The sequence below is a fragment of the Haemaphysalis longicornis genome, unplaced genomic scaffold (assembly GCF_048455015.1).
Source record: "Haemaphysalis longicornis isolate Haplotype H1 unplaced genomic scaffold, Haemaphysalis longicornis Haplotype H1 scaffold_8, whole genome shotgun sequence".
Taxonomy (NCBI): domain Eukaryota; kingdom Metazoa; phylum Arthropoda; class Arachnida; order Ixodida; family Ixodidae; genus Haemaphysalis; species Haemaphysalis longicornis.
This window is the reverse complement of record NW_027526445.1, coordinates 109,210,844-109,230,904: the sequence shown is the minus strand read 5'-3', so window position 1 is coordinate 109,230,904 and position 20,061 is coordinate 109,210,844. Positions and strand designations below refer to the sequence as shown.

The following is a 20,061-nucleotide window of genomic DNA, read 5'->3' as shown; positions in this document are numbered from 1 at the left end:
AATTTGATATCATTTTACTGCCTCGGACTGCTCCTAAGTTTGATTGTTGTATTAGTGTACGAAAACGGAACGGGGCAACAACAGCGCCACTACAGCACAGCGAACAGTTGTGAAAGCTTTCAAATGTCATCGAAATTGTAGTGTAGCACGGCGGATTCTGAATGGCATTTGAAGCAACCCATTTGAGTCAAATGACATTTGGTTCAAATGACATTTTGACCCCAGTGTAGCAGGGGTATTAGGCATTTTACAGCCGACAACATGGCAGAAGCGCGGTATTACTGAGATATTGAAAATGCCCGTCCAACGATAACGCCAGATGTCAAGCATGTTGTTTTACAGAACCGAAACCGAAACTTGTTTGAATGCTAACCTTGGACATCGTCCAATCATGATGCCCCCTCCTCCCGACGTCACACCGTTTACTTGGTGCGGCCGCCGCAGGCCGCGCATGGTAGTTTTTCTCCTTCTTTCCCGCTTTATAAAATAATTACCGACTTATCAAACGGGCAAAAGTGTGTTAATTTGAGCCAGCCTACGCAGTGCAAGCAAAACCAAGAGCTTGACCAATTACTTCAGTGTCCCTTTAGAAGGACTTAAGGTGAAGTACTAAATGCACATATAGTACCCCTGAATATCAGCCTAAAATACAGTAGCCGACTGTTTTTTGGACTTCAAAACTCCGGACTTGCTGGATATTTCGGTCTTTCCCAAGGAGCCGGCAGTTGTCCTATAGGAGCAACGACTCGCGGATTTTTTGGACTTTTCTTTTATTCGAAATATTTTTTGCTCCCAACTCCAGGTCCGAAAAATCAGTCGGCTACTGTATATCAGTGAAATAGTGCAACAGAAGGCACAAGTAAGCCCTACCGACTACAATCTTCACTTCATTAAAGGGGCCGTAAAAACAAAATACAAGTTTGTTTTATTCAAAAGATTTCGTGCTCTATAATGCCCCCAGCGCTTGACCGGAAGCAAGCGATGCTTTGTTCACTGCTAAAATCAATTTAAGCTAAAATTTTGATTCTCGTGCCAAAACGTGTTTGAACGACGTTTGCAATGACATCATAAGAACAGGTCTTTCAGCTAAAATTGGTGTGGAGTGGACTCTTGCTTACTGTTAGTAAACCTAGATGGAGCCACAATACCTTGGCAAGCTGTTTTCTGCCTTTGCTTTCTTTGTGACCGTATTTGTACCTGATTTGTTTTTGTTCATGGAGAAAATAATCGTTTCGTGAAACATGGTTCTTGCTTAACAAATATGGTCACATAAGAAAAACCCCGTCGCTTGCATCAATCGGCCAGTGTCGTCTGAGACAACGCCAAAGCCCCGCAGTGCTGTGAATCTAAACCAAGCATAGTGCGCGCAGTACCAACAGCAGTACGCATCGGTACTTCTATGTTTACGTGTGCTTTCGTAACTTCCACTGTTTGTTCCACCATTCTTACTGATCTAAAAAGAATGTGCCCTAAATTTAAGTGCAAATAGTTCGTTTGGCAAGCTTATAAGCTCTGCCTAATTTGCGTTTGCTTTTGCCGACCTCCGCCAATCGCAGAGCTGGCTGGTACATCAAAGGTTCTGTTGCGGGAAATGAGCTAGTGGGTCGCAAGGCCATTCCCTTTTTTTCCTAATTATGCAGCTTATTTGAGCAAAGTTTACGTTAAAAGTGGTGTCAGTATGATTATAACGAGGCAATCTTTTGAAAGAACCAAAATTGCCTTTTGTCTTCATGGCACCTTTAGTAAGTCGTTTCAGCAAACGCAATCTACGACTAGCAGGCTTTGCAAATGAACCATTTATTGTCACACTTTTGTAGTCCCTGTGGTCAATTGAGGTTAAACCCGTGCAACAACCACCAAAGGCACAATGCTTTTACCCGTCAACGCCGTCACAAACATTGAGGCAGTCTTCCACAAATGCGAGTGAGACGACACGAAGGCACGACCACTACCCTCGTGCTTTGTCGACAGTGCACACCCAACTTGGGAGCGGCACCGAATCCCTCACGATTATGTTCCGAAGGATGGCGTAACCGTCCGCCTCACTGAGCACGTTCCACGAAGCGGGTCCGCTCACAAATTCCCCGGCGGACAGCGCCAGGAACCGCAACTTGGGCAAGAACGGCCGCATCACGGACTCCAGCGTCTTGACGTCCCCTCCAGCGGACAAAAGCTTCCAGATGCTCTCTTCCGCCCAGCGCTTCACAGCGAGCATGACGCAACTCTCCAGCACTCCGGATACGGACTCCAACACAAACTCCACCGTACTCTCCCGTGCGTCGAGAAAGGAGTCCGAGAACAGAACAGACATGGCGTCGCTCTTCAGCAGGTTCATTGCAGCCTTGTCGACTTTGTCGGGGTCCTTTGTCGCGAGGCAGTCTAGGAGTGGGCAGACTTTGTCGGTTGTCATGTGTGCCGCGATGTACTTGCTGCATGCTAGGGCCAGCCCGGGTGTGAGGTATTTCCAGGCGGCTTCGCGGGTGTACAGTGCGTCTTCGAAGCTTTCCGGGAGGCACTCATTGGTGTACAGGTACCTGAGCGAGGTGCCAGAAAAAAATTAATTTTACGGCAAATGAGAAACTTAGAGCCCTTCCGCTGCGGTGAAGATGGAAGACCAGCAAAGTTGTATAGACGGATAACTGCAATGAGTTATGTATGTAATATTAGAGTCATCTTAGTGGCTGGAAATCATTACTTGTTTCACCATAGTTTTCCTAAAATGAGTTACAGCCGACTTTTGTAACCATAGCCCTGCAGATGGCCGTTGCTCATAGCAGATAGAAATTTCGCAACATTTACAATTTTACTGTGAACTAACAAGTGAAGGAAAATTCGAGTAATGATAGAAAGAAGTTTTCATAAAACTAGGGTTGTAGCTGTTTTTTGCTGCAATCAAGTTGGCTTTGCCACTAAGCATTTTTGCTCACGGGCTTTTTACAGGTAAAAAACAAAAATGCGTGGAACTCTAGCTGGAGACAGCTTGCTGTACAATGCTTGATGCGAAAAGGTTTTCGCTTTTCCTTCAAATGAATGACCTCCCGCTTCATACCCTTGCCTGCCCTCTCACTGAGGTGTCATGCGACCAAATACCACCTAACTGCTTAGGCTAAAAAAAGCCAAAGGTCAAATCGGCCTCAGAAATATATCCACAAGATTGGTTGGGTATCGTATCACTTGAAAAAATTGAGGGAGCCAAGCCGCTCAGAGTTGGCAGAATGATTAGACAGACAATTTAAGATTTTCATGTGGCATGACGACTGCTAAGCTTGTAATGACGACCACTGGGACTCAGCAGCAGTACAAATATGACACAGCCGTTCATCACTTAATTTCAGGGAGCCCTCTCTAAGGAAGTCCTAATCTGAAAAAATCTTAACCTTTAATCATCCAGTTTATGCCGCCCATGGCCCCATTTCTGTTGCTCTCTCTTCATTCTGAACCCTTTCTGCAGTGACTCTTGATTTCAAGGTAGTACAGCCCATTATGTTCCATTCATACTGTGGGCATTCGACAGCATCATGAATGAAGCACGTTCTCCGAGAGTCCACCAACGCGGCACAGAAACCCTTATTCTGCCGAACAGCCGATCAACTGCAGAGGTATACAGTAAACTCGAAAAAGAAGAAAGAAGCACATCGCTGTAGCCGCTCAGCCACTGCTGCAGGTGAAAAATCCCAACAAAACGATAGTCTCAGTAATTAGTAACACAAGATAATGCTGTACTTCACATTTCCGCACCCTGCTTGTCCCTTCAACTTTCTGCAAACACGCTAACCGCATGCTCGACAGTTGTACCACCGCTCGAATGAAGCAAGGCAGCGCTGACTCAAATATGCACTTTAAAAGGGGCCACAAGAACACGATACAACTTCGTTCAGTTTGAAATAACTACCTTCTGGTAACTCACCTTCGGCCATGAAAGGTGTTGTGAAACTAAAAACAAAATGCAAGAAATATAAAAAATCTTTCCAATTTCATACTGCAGTGACGTCACATGGTACAGCGCTAAAAACAGTTATCAGCACGTTAAGTTCATGCTAGCCTTCAAGTGATACGATCAAACAGAGCGAGAGGCCCCACTACAATCGCCCAGTCGTGTTTCCAGGGAAGTTAGATCGGTGGCCACCAATCTAGCGCAAAAGATTCCGTGACACCGTAGAGAAATCGTGGGAAAGCGGCTGCGGAGTCGCCACTGCTTCATCTCTTCTTTTTTTTTAATATCTCGATTATGCCTTCGAATTTTGCGATGAAATTCGCATCACTGTTATCGAGACAACATGTCGTTTTTAAAGGGACACTAAAGACTGAATGAAATTTTCTTTTAAGGGGGGGAAACTGGTCTTGAGGACTGAAAATTTGTAAAAAAAAATAATAATAAATAAATTTTCTGTAATAATTTTATTTGCAACCTCCACATCCCAAAGAATGTGCCTGCAAAATATCATAGCTCTATCATAAGAAAGCTGCCACCCTCTGAAGTCGCTTAATGATTGATTGATTGTAGGGTTTAACGCGCCGACGCAACGCAGGCGATGAGACGCGCCGTAGTGGAGGGCTCCAGATTAATTTCGACCATCTGGGGATCTTTAACGTGCGCCGAAATCTCGTACACACGGGCGTTTTTGCTTTTCGCCTCCATCAGAAAAGCGGCCGCCGCGGCCGGGAATCGAACCCGCGACCTCGTGCTCGGCAGCGCAACGCCTTAGCCACTGAGCCACCGCGGCGGGTCTCTGAAGTCGCTTAAATGACCATTTTCGCCTATGTTTCACACTCTATGTCCTATTTTCTCAAAACCAATTTTTCTTTCCCACATGGTCAGCTGCAGGGTACAAAATCTTTTAATGTACTGGTTCGCTTTGTGTCATTTTTGCTGCATTCGAAAGCTTGTGAACTGCAATAAAACCATGAACGTATAGAATTTATTTTTGCTGGCACAAGATTTCATGCAGTTAGTTTTACAAAAACATTAGAAATTGATAACCTGACATTTATGAAGTTTACAGAGTTTGCAGAAACAAGGCTAAAGTTGCTTCTGTGGTATTGCACTTCCTGGTCCTTGTAGGGCACAAAGGGATAAAAGCTATTTAAGTATTTCATATGAATTAATGAAAAAATTGCCCAAAACAGAGTGGAATAATATGTTGCACAACACTAAACTTACACTACATGGACGAAAAGTGAGTGAAGGATGTTAAAACGCACTCAATGTGTAAATCTCAAGTGCATAAGTAAAAAAATAACAAAAATGTCCTCAATACCAGTGTCCCCCCTTAACTGAGAGGTCATTCGTTTCATAGCACTCTCAGCTCTTGTTTGACGAGCAACAATGCTTTATTTCCTGAGAACTCCGTAAGGAAAACTGGCATTCCTCTCTCCCGCCTCCCTTCCATTTTTTGTAGCGTAAGCTACTTTGGCCGAGGTTGAGCAGTTTCGCGTGGGCCGTGAAGGGCTGTTCTGCGCAAGCGAGAAGCATTGGATTGGTTTGGATCGGATTGGATTATATTGCCTTGGATTTGGACTGGATTAAATTAAATTGGATTGCGTTGGATTGAAATCCAATCCAATTGGAGTATGGGTGTGTAGAGAATTGGGTGTGCACATCCGCCGGCCTGCGCATTACAGAGGAGTGACGTCATAGCCGCGGCAGACGCACTGGCACCGGCGTGTGCCCAGCTGTGCGCCTCCGTTGCGCAGTAGCCAAGTCTGACGGTGCGCCAGAGCCGTTTGATAGCCGTTTCGCGTGGCTCCTGGAGAGCCGTGCTGCGCATGTGCGAGGAGCAGTGACTGGACTGGACTGGATTGGATTGGAAATTGTTTTAGCAGCAGAATGCATGATAATCAGCTAATCCTAAGCAACCAGAAAACCTAAGAATAACCAGCTGAACCTTAGCTCACGCTGCGTATATCTTGGCATAGCCAAGCTAAGCCACTGCTAATTTTTTTGTGACGCACACAATGCTTCACAAAGTAGGAGTGAGGCGCCGGGGCGGTCTAGAGTGGAACCGTTTGTCACTAGGCAACGGTAGCTGACATCACCAAGCCATGGCCGACCGCTGACGTTTTCTGGCTTTCACTATAATTATTTGGAACGGCATATGGGGTGCCATTGCCGGTTTTCACGTTTTTGGCATTTTCTGCCTCATTTAACATTTCCTAGTTGTGAGGATGGTGTTTTTAGATTCTCAACAACGTAATCCATCAATACAAACCAACTTGCTTCCACCCTTTAGCGTTCCTTCAATGAAACAAACTTTAATTTTGTCTTCATGAGCCCCTTAAGAATGGCTTCATAGCTCAGAAATTTGAGTTTCCCTTCAAAACGAAGAAGTAGTTTAAAATCAACTGCCTGTTGCCCCAAAATCATAGGCTTCCTTTCCCCTGGCACATTTCCTATGCACGGACCGCAGCACGAGCGCCTACTTGAGTAGTCCGTAGAATCCGTCCGGGTGGAGGTCCGTGATGAGCACGCTGTCCGTCTCGGGCTGGCTGCCGAAAAACATGGCGAAGAAGACCTCATTGCGCATGGCCAGGAACTGCTTGTGGGCGCGCATGGTCCTGGAGGGGGCCCCACACCTTGTCGGCCGCACCACGAACTCCACGTCCGACAGCAGCCCGCTCTTCAGGTACTTCATGGCGTCCGGCTGCGAATTCTCCTAGAGCGAGAGGCATAAGTCGTTGGGTCCCTTCGACACACAGGCGTCAGAAAACAAGAGCGAGAGTTAAAGGGGCCACAAAGACAGAAAAATTAAAGCCGTTCCACTCAATGTGAAAGCCGTCAGAAGTGCAGAGCAGTGATTCGCCATAATGGGCTGTGGTGCCGTTATCCGCTCACTCTTACCACCCATCACGCTCTTCGCCGCCCTATCTCATTCCTCTCCTCATGATTTCAACGAGGTTTGTCCAACGCATTTCAAATTTACCACCTTCGCAGTGCTCGCGCACCCCCTGCCTGAAACTTTGTCAGCCGGAGTTCTATTCTTTTCGTGCTTGTTTTTTCTCCCACTCATGCCGGCGCTGCACTGCCACTTTTTTTTCGCTTACTATCGTAAAAACCAACCCAACGAGCGTTCCTAACTAAATGAACGTGGGCGCTGCCGGTTAATTACGTACGTTTTGCCACAAACGTACACACAGTTTTCTTTGCACTAAACAACTTGACACTTGAAGTCAAGGGTATTTTGGAAGCGCATCTGGTAGGGATGCATTTTGAAGAAGAAAGATTAGGACGCCAAACACAAGTTATTTAGAGTTTAAAAGAAATGAACGTTTCGGCTTCCACACGGAAGCCTTGGTCACAATAAACAACAACGGGGACATGACAAGCGCCAGTGGCTCACGAGTTTTGAGCGGTTATGACTATATAAACCGCTTAGCTTTCGAAACCTCTGCGTTACACTGCGACGACAGCCATGGCGACGGAACGCCGTGGGGCTCTACTTGGGTCCAGCGAGCGAGCTACGACGACAGGGCGAGCCCCTAAAGTGCCGTGCACTTAATAAATCAACTTTGTTCAGTTGGAAAGAACTTGCCTTTGGTGACTCGCTTAGCTCTATAGCAGACACGTCAGAAGTTTATTTTTTTATATATATGAAAAAATGCAATATTAAAAAACTTTGAAATTTCGCACTACGGTGATGTAATATGGACAGGAGTGGCGTAATTGGGCCAGCACTGAAAACATAGTTATCAGTGTTAACGGCACGTTAGCATCCAAGGGATACGACCAAACAGACCTAAAGGATCCACTACAACTGCCCACGTCTTGTTCAGTGGCACTGGCTTAGGTCCCTGGCCACCAATCGTACAAACAGGATCCTGAGATGTGGTAGAGAGGTTTCTGGAAAGTGCCTGGGGCATCACCACTGCTTCGTCGGCTTTCTTTAATATCGCAGTTTTTGGTTTGAAGCTTCCGATGCAATTGGTGTGATTGTTATTAAGACAATCCAGCCTTTCTAATAAACCAAACTCTATTAGGGGCGAAGCCCGTTAAAAGGCTTGGGCTGTTGGCGTCACCTGTCATTGTCGTAATCATCGTCTCATGTAGTTGCGGTACTCAGACACCGGGACACTCGTTTACGTCTCGCGCTACAATGCTTCGTGCTTCAAAGAAACGAGACTTTTACAGCAAAGCTGTATACCTCTATACCGCAATGGTTTCATCTCCGCTGAAAAACATGCCAAGGGGCCAAAAATACACTTCTACACTGCATGCTTCGCTTCTCCCCAGGTTTCACGTAAGTGGAGAAGGCCCGGGATTCTTATTTGTCTTAATGGCCCCTCTAACTCCTCTCTCAAAGAACTGGTAAGAACAAGGAACATTCAGACACGATACATGCAGGGAATGCTACACGTAAGGATGTGATAGAACATGCAAGGATGTGATAAAAGAAAGTTACAGTGTAACTCCCATTATACGACTCTCTCAGGAGCAGTGGTAATGCTGGGAAGGATGCTGTTTTTTTTAATGGCACGTGTACTTCCAGGCATGGAAGCTGTCGATTGAAGCAGACTGTGTGTACTTGTGCATCATGTACTCGGGCATCATACAAACGAGGCATTTAATAAACTGTTTCTGTGGGGAGTTATTTGGGACCGCAGTGATCCGTTGCAAGAACCGGGTCGTTGCCCAGACAGGGGACGTATACCGGGTGCGCGAGGTATTTGAGAACAGGACGTTGGCGTCAGGCACAACAGAATACCTCCAGCAAAATTAGACATATTTTCGCCAAACTTTGCAAAGTACTTCTGTTATGCCTTAATTCTATAACTACTCAATGAATCCGCCATCGGCAAGCAGAAATAAGTGATTCGAGTCGGCTTCGCAAACGGCGGCATGCATGGATCAGGTGCTCTTTAGAGATGTTGGCCATTGAGTGAGAAATGGCTGCCTTCAGCGAGTCTTTCATATTATGCGGCCCTTTGTTGACCTCTCCCTCAATGACGCTCCAGACATAGCAGTCGAGCAGATTTATATATGGAGAACTAGGAGGCCACAAGTTGGCAGTAACGAGGTCGCAGAAGTTGTCAGCCATGCCACTATTGGGTGACGCAGGCGGTGTGGACAAAAGCAGAGTCTTGCTGAAAGGCATATTTACACTCTCTATTCATGGCTTTGCAACGGCGGCAAGCACATCCATATAACCGGCACCATTAATGTGGAGTCCTGCAAAAAAGTGTGGCGGCATGACATCGCCCTCATTGCGGACAGCGGATCACGCCACCGCCGGAGAAATTGAGAGGTTATGATGACGTCTGACCACTGACTGCACACTTCCATGTTGAACAAACTGCGCAGTATGAATGATCCGGGGTCGAGGAACAAGAAGCCTTAAGCCTTGATATATATGACGAGGCTGCTGGTGCGTATGGCGATAAGTAATAGCGTTCTCAATTACCTCGCGCACCCGGTATATGCAGTGCCAGAATTCTCTCTCGTTGAATCTAGCGCAAAACCTTTATGACCCAAGGAGGAGGGAGTGCGGTGATGGATTTTGAGTGTCGCCACTGACAATCAAAAACACATACTGGCTGGCCAAGTGTATAAAATTTCTCACCTTAGACGGCAGGGGTTCAACAGGAGCTGCAGCGAACTTGAACGGTGTTGTTATTAAGGCATCTGTGTGAAGACATAAAAGGAAGAAAGCAACATTTAGTAAAGGTCTCCTTTTTTTCTTTTCTTTGACATTAGCAAATTGTTTTGGACTGATCTAAGCTCGGAGCAAACAAAAATATTTCACTCGCAAATCTGCCCACATAAAAATTGCAAATTTTCCTCCATTGAACACACTGCCGTTCCTTATTTAAAGGGGTCATGCAGACAAAATATGAGCTTGTTTTATTCGAAAGATTTTGCGTTATACGGTGGCCCCAGAGCTTGTCCGGCAGCGAACGACACCGTATCCACTGAGAAATTAATCAATTTAGGTTGAAATTTTTATTCTCCAGCCGAGTTTTCGTGACGTCTGCCATAAAGTCACGACGGTGGGTATTCAAACGAACTCCCAGCGCGTCATTCGGCTCTGCAGCCTTGCTTGCCGTCAGTCCTCCCAGATGGCGCTGCCATACTCATCCACGGATCGTTTTCCACCTTTGCTTTGTTTTCGACCATACTTGCACCTGGCTTGCTTTTGTTATGGTAGAAAGTAATTACCTCGTGAAACATAGGGTATGACCGACAAACATGGTCACGTAAGACAACGTCGCTTATGCCAATTGGCCAGAGTTGTGCGAGACAACCCCAAAGCGGCATACTGCTGTGCTGCTAAAACGAGCATAGTGCGCCCAGTACCAACAGCAGTGCGCATTGGTATTTCTATGTTTACGTGTGCTTTCGTAACTTCCACTGTCTGTCCCACCATTCTTACTGCTGTAAAATGAATATGCATTACATTTAGGCGCAAACAGCTCACGCTGCAAGCCTGCATGCCTAATCTGCATTTGCTTTTGCCAGCGTCAGCCAGTTGCACACCCGGGCACACATGACATCATAGGTTCTGTTGCGGGAAATGGGCTAGTGGGTCGCATGGCCATTCCTTTTTCCTAATTATATAGCTTATTTCAGCGAAGTGTGCGTTATTAGTGGTGTCAGCATGATTCTAACGAGGCAATCATTCGAATTAACCGAACTTGTGTCTTGTCAGCATGGCCCCAAGTGAGTAGTAGAAGGTTGCAGTCTTTAGGCTGCACTTTTTACAATGCTAGTGGCGACTAGGTACGGATTTGTGGGACACTGCATGTGTAAATTCGCTGCAAAGCTCAAGGCACAACTAGTAGTAACCACGCAAAAAAATAGCACGTACAAACACCTACGACACTTGTCGGGTGTCTTAGAACAATGTGTTGCTGGGCTCGTTGATCCATCACACAAGCACAAACAGACAAGGACATCAAAGAGACAAGACAGTAGCACCTGTCCCACCTTTCATGTTCTTGTCTATTTGCGCTTGTTGTTCAGTACAGTTGTTGTTGTACAGTATAACCGAACTGCGCCGTAATTTTCACTGCTGCGTGTTGACTCGAATTTCAGGTTTCATTTCTCCACGGCTGTAGATTTTTCCACGCATGGCGCTAAAGAACACACTAGAATTACGAATAAAACCAACACAAGTGTTTCTACTGTGTTTTCTCTTCATTTGTATGCCGCTTTCCTACAGTCAAAATAATTAAATACACAATACCGTGCGCACAGTATATTGCCGCGAACCATGCCTTTTTTTGTTGATGTTTTTTGTTTTGTATACCCGACTGCAAATCACGTTTTGATAGGGAAAGGGTACTGTGTTGCGGTCGCTTTCTACAATAATTCCTACGATAATTTCTACGATAATTCCCAGGGCAGTGCTTTGCTTTTTGAGGCTAGAGCAGGTTGCCTGCGAAATAAGAGTTTTGTGAGGAAGTATTCACAAAATGATGGGGTATGCGTGGTCTGCGGAAAAGAAACAGAAACTATGCAGCACATAGTGTTAGAATGTGAGGGTATCCATCCAAATCTACATGAAGGGAATATTGGGCTTCTAGAAGCCCTAGGATTTAAGGGTATCAGAGAGGAAGTTAACTTCAAGGCTGTCGAGGGGACGAAAAGAAGATTAGAATGCTGGTGGACGAAAAGCAGAGAGGGAAATATTGCCTACGACAGTTACCACCTGTAACAGGGAAAACAAAGTATTTCGGGCCTAATAAGCTTTAGTGCCTGCCCTAAGCAGCGCTAGTATTAAACCAAGAGTGTAAAACATGGTTTTATTAGTCCTTTTTGGTAAGATGACATGTCATCACCCCGCTTCAAAGGGGAAACCAATAGGAATCATCATCATCATCATCAGCTTTACCGAAATCTCGACCTAAATTGATGTTTCTGGTAATGAAATCACTGTAGGTGAAAGTGTGCAGAGAAATGTCGCGGCGTTCATTTCGTTGTCCGTGCAAGTCGCTTTGCCGACTGCTTCTCAACGTTTGTGTACTGTTTAGGTTCTTTGCAGAGAACGAGTTCGCTCCAATAAACTTAACTCCTTCAAGAACACTGTGACGACCTCGACTAAGTGACAACATTTCGCAATAACCCGCATGTGCACTGAAGAGCTAAAACACAGTAAACCGGAGCAATTACCTCAAACCTAAGCAGGGAATTGCGTTCTGTGGTGCTGAGTTTGGTGTAGATCCGATGTGTTCTAGAGACTCAGGCAGTGTGCTCTCTCCACCATGGAATAAGGAAGAAGGCATCACTGCCGCAGCGACGACGACCGGCCAGAGAGATGACGTTTGCCGTTGTAACAGGGCCGCTCAAAGCGGGACCAGCCAGAACACTGTGTTTGTAAGAGGCGGGAAGCTTTGGCTGCAACCTTCTCGGTTCCGTGTGTTTACTTGTGGTGAGGCACGCTGTGTCTTTGGAACCTTGGCGGCGCTGTACCATGGTGACGTGTGAAACAGTGTAGTGATGGCGAGACATGGAACGAAAAGGGGAAGCAAAAAATTAAGGCGGTTCCACTCAATGTGAAAGCTTTTGGAAGTGCAGAGCAGTAATTCGCCATAACGGGCCGTTATCCTCTCACCGCTACCACCCAATGCAATTCAAATTTCCCGCCTTCACAGTGCTCACAGCACCAGCGGGAGTTCTGTTCTTTTTGTGCTTGTTTTTCCTCCCGCACGTGCTGGCGATGCACTGCCCCCTTTTTTTTTCGCTTACTATCGTAAAAAACCAAACAAACAAGCGTTCCTAACTAAATGAACACGGGCGCTCCCAGTTAACTACGCATATTTTGCCTCAAATGTACCCGCAGTTTTTTTTTTTTTTTTGCGGTAAACAACAGGGCGGTGTGATTGGCTCTCGAAGCTTACGGTTTACACCACGACGACAGCCGCTACGACGGAACGCCATGTGGCTCTACTTGGGTCCAGCGAGTGAGCTATGACAATAAGGAGAGCCCCTACAGTGCTCTGATTGCAGAGCTTATGTTGAGCGACTTCTGGTTTGTTTGTCCTGCTTCAGGGTTGCTCTCGTCATTGAATTAACGTACAACAATAGGGTAAAATTGCCAGCCCTGTTGACCATAAACCCGTGAGATTGAACCAACAAGTTGCACAGCCTAATCTGCGTTGATGCATTTCCGTCATCATTCCCACATTGAGCCCTGACCCAAAATAATCATCATCATCATCAGTCTATCTGCGCCCAGTGCAGGACAAAGGGCTCTCCCAATAATATCCAACTACCCCGGTCCTGTGCCAACTGTGAGCAATTTATCCCCGCAAACTTCTTGGTCTCATCTGCCCATCTAACTTTCTGCCGCCCCCTGCCACGCTTGCCTTCCCTAGGGATCCACTCTGTTACCTTTCATGACCAACGGTTATCTTGCCTTCGCATTACATGCCCTGCCCACGTCCATTTCTTCTTCTTAATCTCTACTACTATGTCCTTAACACGTGTTTATTCCCTGACCCACTCCGCTCTCTTGTTGTCCCTTAATGTTACACCTATCATCTTCCGTTCCATTGCCCTCTGAGTCGTTCTCAATTTAAGTTGAACCATCTTAGTGAGCCTCCAAGTTTCTGCCCCGTGGGTGAGTACCGGTAAGATGCAGCTGTCATACGCTTCCTTCAACACAGAAGTCGCAAAAGAATACATCTCCCCAGATTCCCGCCAACACACCTTCGGACAGGAGTACCGCCCAGTGAAGATGGCGCTACATTCAAGCCGTTGTGCTAAGCCTTACCGTCGGTCACAAACTTGATCTCGGGAGTCATCTCCAAGGACAACTTCGGACAGGGCTGCGAGGGCGACTTGACTCGGCCCAGCTTCCTAGCTGGCAAGCTCCTGCAACTCAACGACTTAAGCGGCGTTCTTGAAACAGCCGCTTTTTCGCTCATTCCGGCAAGTGCTTTCTGGACCATTTCAGCAAGCGCTTTCTCGCTCACTGCAGCGAGCGCTTTCTCGCTTGTTCCGTTGAGCGCTTTCTCGCCCGTTCCAGAAAGCACTTTCTCACTCGTTGCAGTGAGTGCTTTTGCACCCGTTCCAGCTAGTCCTTTTTCGCTCATTGCATTGAGTGCCTTCTCGCCTGTTCCAGAAAGTGATTTTTTGCTCGTTTCAGCAAATGCGGTTGAGAAGATATCAGCGATGGCACTCCATGATCCGTGTGGCACGGGGGAAGAAGCCATGGTCCCCAGCAGATGGGCAGGTGGCGGAAATCCCAGCTTGAAGCCGTTCCTGTGAACTGGTGGAGTGTTTGGTGTACCAACTGCAACAACAAAATGACCACACATAGAATTATACACACGATATTAATAGTTTAATCACGTTATAATCAATAAAACAGCCGAAATTCTTACTGGAACGGACCGCACCTGTTCACACTTTTTCCACTACTCCCCCAGAAGAGAAGTACAAGTTTCAATCATGAGTTGTTTGATTCCTGGTTTCCGTAAGTGTGGAATGCATATGCCAAGCAGTTATTTTGGCCAATTCACACATACTTTTGCATGAAAAAAGAGTGTCCCATTTCTGTTGTACGTCGCACACCCCAACGATTTGCTGACGTCGACCAAGACAACGCACTTGCAAAGTCTGTGGGATGAGGCTTGACCCATGGCGATGAAGTTTAACTGGCATAACGTGTGCTTGATGAACAAGATAGATTTCTGCTCCGACATAGGTGACAAATTCACAGCTATCGTAACCCAAGATAGCTTAAAAAAAAAAGGCATCACAAACTGGTGGGACATCACTGCAGTATTTCCAAACAGAACTAGTAATAGTGCATGGCGTTTTCTGTTCTCACACATCTCGCAGCAAATTAAGTCTTTAGACCTCTGCTAACAGCTAGGTAAAAGGTTGTGTGTGCTAAGCGGCACAACGCAGCCACGAAATGTTGGGTACTATGGTACAATTGCGAAAGCTGCTGCTGATGATGATTGTAGGGCTTAACATGCCAGTGCAATGCAGGTGATGAGGCGTGCCGTAGTGGAGGGCTCCGGATGAATTTTGACCACCTGGGGATCTTTATTGTGCGCCAAAATCTCGAACACCTATTGCAAAAGCGATATTCTGCGACCGACTTTTACTGTATGTCCCCCTAGCACGATAGCAATAAATCATTACTACCGTGGCTACCGTACTTACCCGATTCTAACGCGCACCTTTTTTCCGCAAAAAAAAAGGCCGAAAAATGTCATGCGTGTTAGAATCGGATACGAAACCGAAACTGCCGAAACAGCTGAAATTTCGTTCCACCCATCGCCATCTCAAGATGGCGCCAAAGCTTTTAGCAACAATTTTTTGCGTCTAGGCACCGAGGCTTTTCTATCGGCGTTCACACAAATCGTCAAATTCCACTTGCGCGCTTGATAACAGCAATGGCAGCAGCGGCAACGAAGGTGCGCCGCTTCCGAGCGGCTCCCACGCGTCCACAACGAGCAGTTGGCTGAAGCGTATGCCTCTGGAGAAGCTCGCGGGATGGGCATGCGAGGCGTGGGCCACGATCCCATCGAGCATGGTTGAACGTTTGTTCAGAAGTGTGGCATCGCGAACACACTTGATGGCGCCGGTGAAGAGATGTTGCGGTCAGTGGAAGGCGACAAGGAGTGACATGAGTCAGTTTACTTCGGGAAATAAATTGCCCGTTTCTCTCGCATTTGTTTTTCTTGCTCACAAAGTTCCTTGTGCGTGACAATCGGAGGTGCAAGTTTTTTCGGTTTTTTGCTGGAAAATCAGGTGCGTGTTAGAATCGGGTAATTACGGTACCATGCCCGTTGGCCAGTATCATGACGGTGACTCTAAAACTCTCCGGGAGTACCAAAATCTGGAATTACTTTCTTTACACTACGGTTGCAATGTGACAAAGTTGTATGCTCATCGGCACTCGATATGTAAATTGAAAAAGTAGCGACATGTCAACTGGTTGAAATGGTGATGTCTCACGGCTAGCAGCATGAAATAACGGATGAATGAAATGAAATAATGAATGAAATAATGAAGGATGAAGAATGAATGCAACAGGCCAACACTCGTCGAATGTCTCCTTCCTTTCAAGATGACCGCTACGTGCAATTCATTGCTGGGCAACCTTCGTATCTGCTGTCAGCGACAAAAAACTCCAGTGATATTACACTCATGATGGGACCCTGCACAGTCCGTCTCTCTCTCCATGCCAGTAGCATATGCTGTTACTGCATGCTACTGACACTTGTGTCGGGGCTCTGTAGGGAGACCATGTAAACTGCATTGGTTAAAGGAGCCATAGAGATGAAATACACAGTTCTTTAAAAAAAAAGACTGCTTTGTTCCGATTACAATAGCACCAATTTTATCGCAAACTTCTAACAAATAACGGAGATGTAAAAGGAAATGTGAATATAGAAGTTGTATTTCGTCTCCATGGCCCCTTTAAACATGAGTAAAAAATTGCCTTGTGCACCCCAAAATGTCTAGGTTGCAGGTACGTTGTCACGGTGCACAAGCTGAACACCATTGGTGCGTGACCAAGAAAGCTCCTGCGTTGCCCCAGGCACGGCAGGAATTTTTGCGACACATTTGGTAACGACTGAGGCTTCGAAACTTACAGGTGACCAAATGACCCCTTGTGCCGTTCCACAAGTTGACCTTGAAATCAAGAAAAATGAAAGTTTGAAATGAGGCTGTAAAATAGTAATTCTGGAAATCGTGTAAGAGGCGACTACAAACAATACAGTCAGAAATTTCTCACGGCAGTCGCCTCTCACTGGCTAAGCACGCTACGCAGAAATTTTATGGAATAAATATTCCCTAAAAAGCCATGTTTGCAGTTGCCCCTATAGCGCTGCTCTATGGTACTTGGTCTTAAACAAGGAAGCTGTGGTTCAAGCCCACCATTGCGATGTTTTTTTTTTTTTTTTTTTTTTTCCAAGCTTTCAGGATTTTTCAGTCATCGTGATTTTGTTAATACTTTTTTCTACTCTGGTTTTTACTATATCAAGAGATCGACGCACAGGACTCTTAACGTTTAATATAGGTGTGTCGTTGGGCTGGGTTAGATTAGATTTGGGTAGGTTATGACGCGTTCGGTTAAGTTACGCTAGGTTCAGTGAGGTTAGGTTATGTTAGGTTACGTTGGAGCATAATATCATTCATCAAATTGTAGGCCAGCCAGCTTTTATGGGAACTGCCGTGAGAGTTTCCCGGAGGTAATTCTCACGGCTGCCGTGAAATTTGACGCAGCCTTCTCTTTATCCCCATCCCCGGCGCCTCACCCCCACCATTTTCTGCTCTCCTAGCAGCCTTGCTCTCTCTCTCTCCTTTGCATTAGCCGTGCACATAGAACAACTGCGATGGTCGCGAGTGACAGGAGCCTTTCCCGTGACAGTCCCGTGGGAGTAGAATTTTGCGCAAGTCATATATCGGCTCCTGGAATTTCGCTGCTACATATCAGAGCTGCGAGTGTACAGACATCAAAAAGCCTAAACAAGAAACGAGACATGCATAATGCATAACACGAGTTGTTCACGGCCACCAACTTAAATACCTTCAAGTGTCAAACCAACCCATCGCTCACCCCCAAACCCAACCCTTCCCCCGAGAAGTGGGAGGGCCTGCTGACCAGATCTTTCTGGTCACCCGTGCCAGGGCTGCAGCCAAGGCCCAAGGGAACCTGGACTGAGGCGAACCCACCCCACCGAGTGACGGCTCAAACACCACCGTTTGCACTAATAAACGTTTTTTTCTCTCTCGTAGTTCAGCGATTGACCCCTGATCCGGTGGTAAGCCGGAGTCACGCACGCTGAAGAAATCACGGTGAGAGCTGTCAAGCAATTCTTACTCAACCGGTCCAACCTCTCCCTCGCTAGCCAGTATCCCTGTTAATGATTAATTACTATCGTAGCAGGGGCTTTTTCCAAACCTAGCCACCGCTACAGTTACGTCCGATCGTCTGTAATTGTGGACAAATCATTATAAGTATTTATTAATTCACAGTGACCCTGGATAGTCTATTCACTAGCGGCATCGGTTTGGCTGGTTAAGAAAGAATCAAGACACTGTTTTCGTCGAGCTGCGAAGCAGGCATGACAACGAATTGACGGGCAGGACATCTAGCCACGCATACTAAATGTTAGCGAAGAACTGCATGATATTTTCCCCAGTTGTTGCTCACGACGAAAGCGTTCCTTTTCGCTGTTCGATGTCAACACGTACCGCGTATTTCACCGTAACCGACAGGCCATGCGACGCGCGTGTGTGGTCATACAAAAGTGGCTGTTTGATAGTCCGAGCAGCTGCGCTTGCAACAAACACTCACGGAGTAGAGAACGTTGCGGTCGTAGCTGCTGTTCGACGACCAAAGAAGCGCTTACAAACACTACGTTTTCACATCCAACGGAACACCAGGCGCCGGCTCTCTTCGCTAAAGGATCAGCGGATGCTCGGCACCGACGTTCGTTTTTTCCGCAACCGGAATGACCTACTGAACTAAGATATCACTGACGTTAAGCCACGGCAGATATGGCAGATAACAAAGTTTATCCCGCTATTAGAGTGAACAATATTCTAGTTCACTGTACCGCTATAGTGAACTAGAAGTATTCGTTGCATGGAGGCAGCCATATTAGTTAGCGCGCGAAAGGCTTTTGGCTGGCTTTCAGTCTTCTTTCTAAAACTGAAAGCCAATCCAGAGGGAGGAAATCCATTTTTAACATTACTGTGAAATAAAGACCAAATATCTCGATAGCTTTTTAAAACCATTTCATGATTTACCTCGTACAAAAATTCAAGTAAAAGCCGCATGCCACTGCCGCGGTCTATCTTGTAACCAAAATAATGGTCACCGCATAAAATTTCTTACCTTACCGGTCTATTTAAAAGTGGAAGACCTATTTTTCGCCCATGGCAAATTCGCCTACCTTTTATTGGCGGCGCCCTATGCTGTATTCAACACGAAACGCGGTGGAAGCTTAAAAAGAAATTAATGCAGTCTCACTAAATCTGTCACTACTACTACTAGTGGTTCAGGAGGAAAGGAAAGAAAATGCACTGGGGATATTATTGAGCCCAGCTGGGGGCTCACCTGCATACAATTAACCCAGTGCGGGGGGGGGGGGGGATGAAAGATTAGAGGAGAAAAGAGGTGATGAAAGAGATGGGTAGGCGAGCCACAAGAGCGAGGAGCCTCAACGTGAATCTTCGTGAAGCAGCAGTCAAGTGCACAGCAGTGATTCGCAGGGACCTTATCGCCAGCCGGGCTGTGGCGCCGTCCCTTGACTACTTTCAGTATCAACCTGGCGTTCATGTCGAAAGTAATCCAGAGGACGCCGCAGCCCTTGAAACAGCCTATAATGAGACACTGGATTAAGTTTTAGTTATTTTGCGGTAATTAATGCGTAAATCATTGTGTATCTTATTTATATCGCTGTGTACTTTTTGCAGCCTTGCAACAGCATCCCCATGGCAACAGCGCAGTGCAAACATGCGCAAAGATCACCCCCACCACTTTGCATACGAGGAACATTTGCCCATGTGGTTCGTTGGGATTGCATCGGATTTGCAACACGAAGGACCCAGTTTCGATCCCGACCAGAGGAAGTGGTGATCTTTTTGAAGCCTTTTCTGGGGTATGTGATGCCGCGGCACACGTTACTACAGTGGCTGGCGGCTAGACAGCTTGACCCTGGACAAGCTACGATGGCAACTTGGGCCCCTAAAGTGCTCCGCATTTAAAAATCTATTTCCGGCACTTGATCAGTATCCTCAAGGTCTTCATGTTCACACAGTTTTAATGCTTCGTTCACACCAGGAAAAGGCACCTATTCCGAGAATGCCCAGTTGCGACAGCTCGTTATGTCACCAACTTCAAAAGTCTTGATTGTGATTGATTGTGGAAGGAGCAAGCTTCCCGCAAGTTGGGACACATGGCTGTCTGGACCTGGAACAGCAATACACCTACTGGCTGTCTGCTGACAATGCAGTCAGGCCATTCTGGCCTTCCCTTTTGTAGAGACGAAAAACACAGCTGCGAGGTTTTCGATATGCACATATCCTGTTCAGTTCCTGACTAAGAAAAATCTGCAGGATTGTTGACAGTGATCGTGAACACTATGCAAAAAGAA

At 46.4% G+C, this 20,061-nt stretch overlaps 1 protein-coding gene across 1 annotated transcript; it reads right to left on the bottom strand.

The window, feature by feature from the left end:
* Positions 1-1,774: 1,774 nt before the first annotated feature.
* LOC144149831 (BTB/POZ domain-containing protein 6-like) lies at positions 1,775-18,548 on the bottom strand. The gene is made up of 5 exons (XM_077681509.1): positions 18,258-18,548; positions 13,707-14,228; positions 9,555-9,616; positions 6,421-6,653; positions 1,775-2,534 (listed from the first exon to the last, which is right to left on the bottom strand). Exons 2-5 carry the CDS (start codon positions 14,146-14,148, stop codon positions 1,949-1,951), a joined length of 1,323 nt encoding a protein of 440 aa, XP_077537635.1. The 5' UTR covers positions 14,149-14,228; positions 18,258-18,548; the 3' UTR covers positions 1,775-1,948.
* Between the last annotated feature and the right edge of the window lie 1,513 nt (positions 18,549-20,061).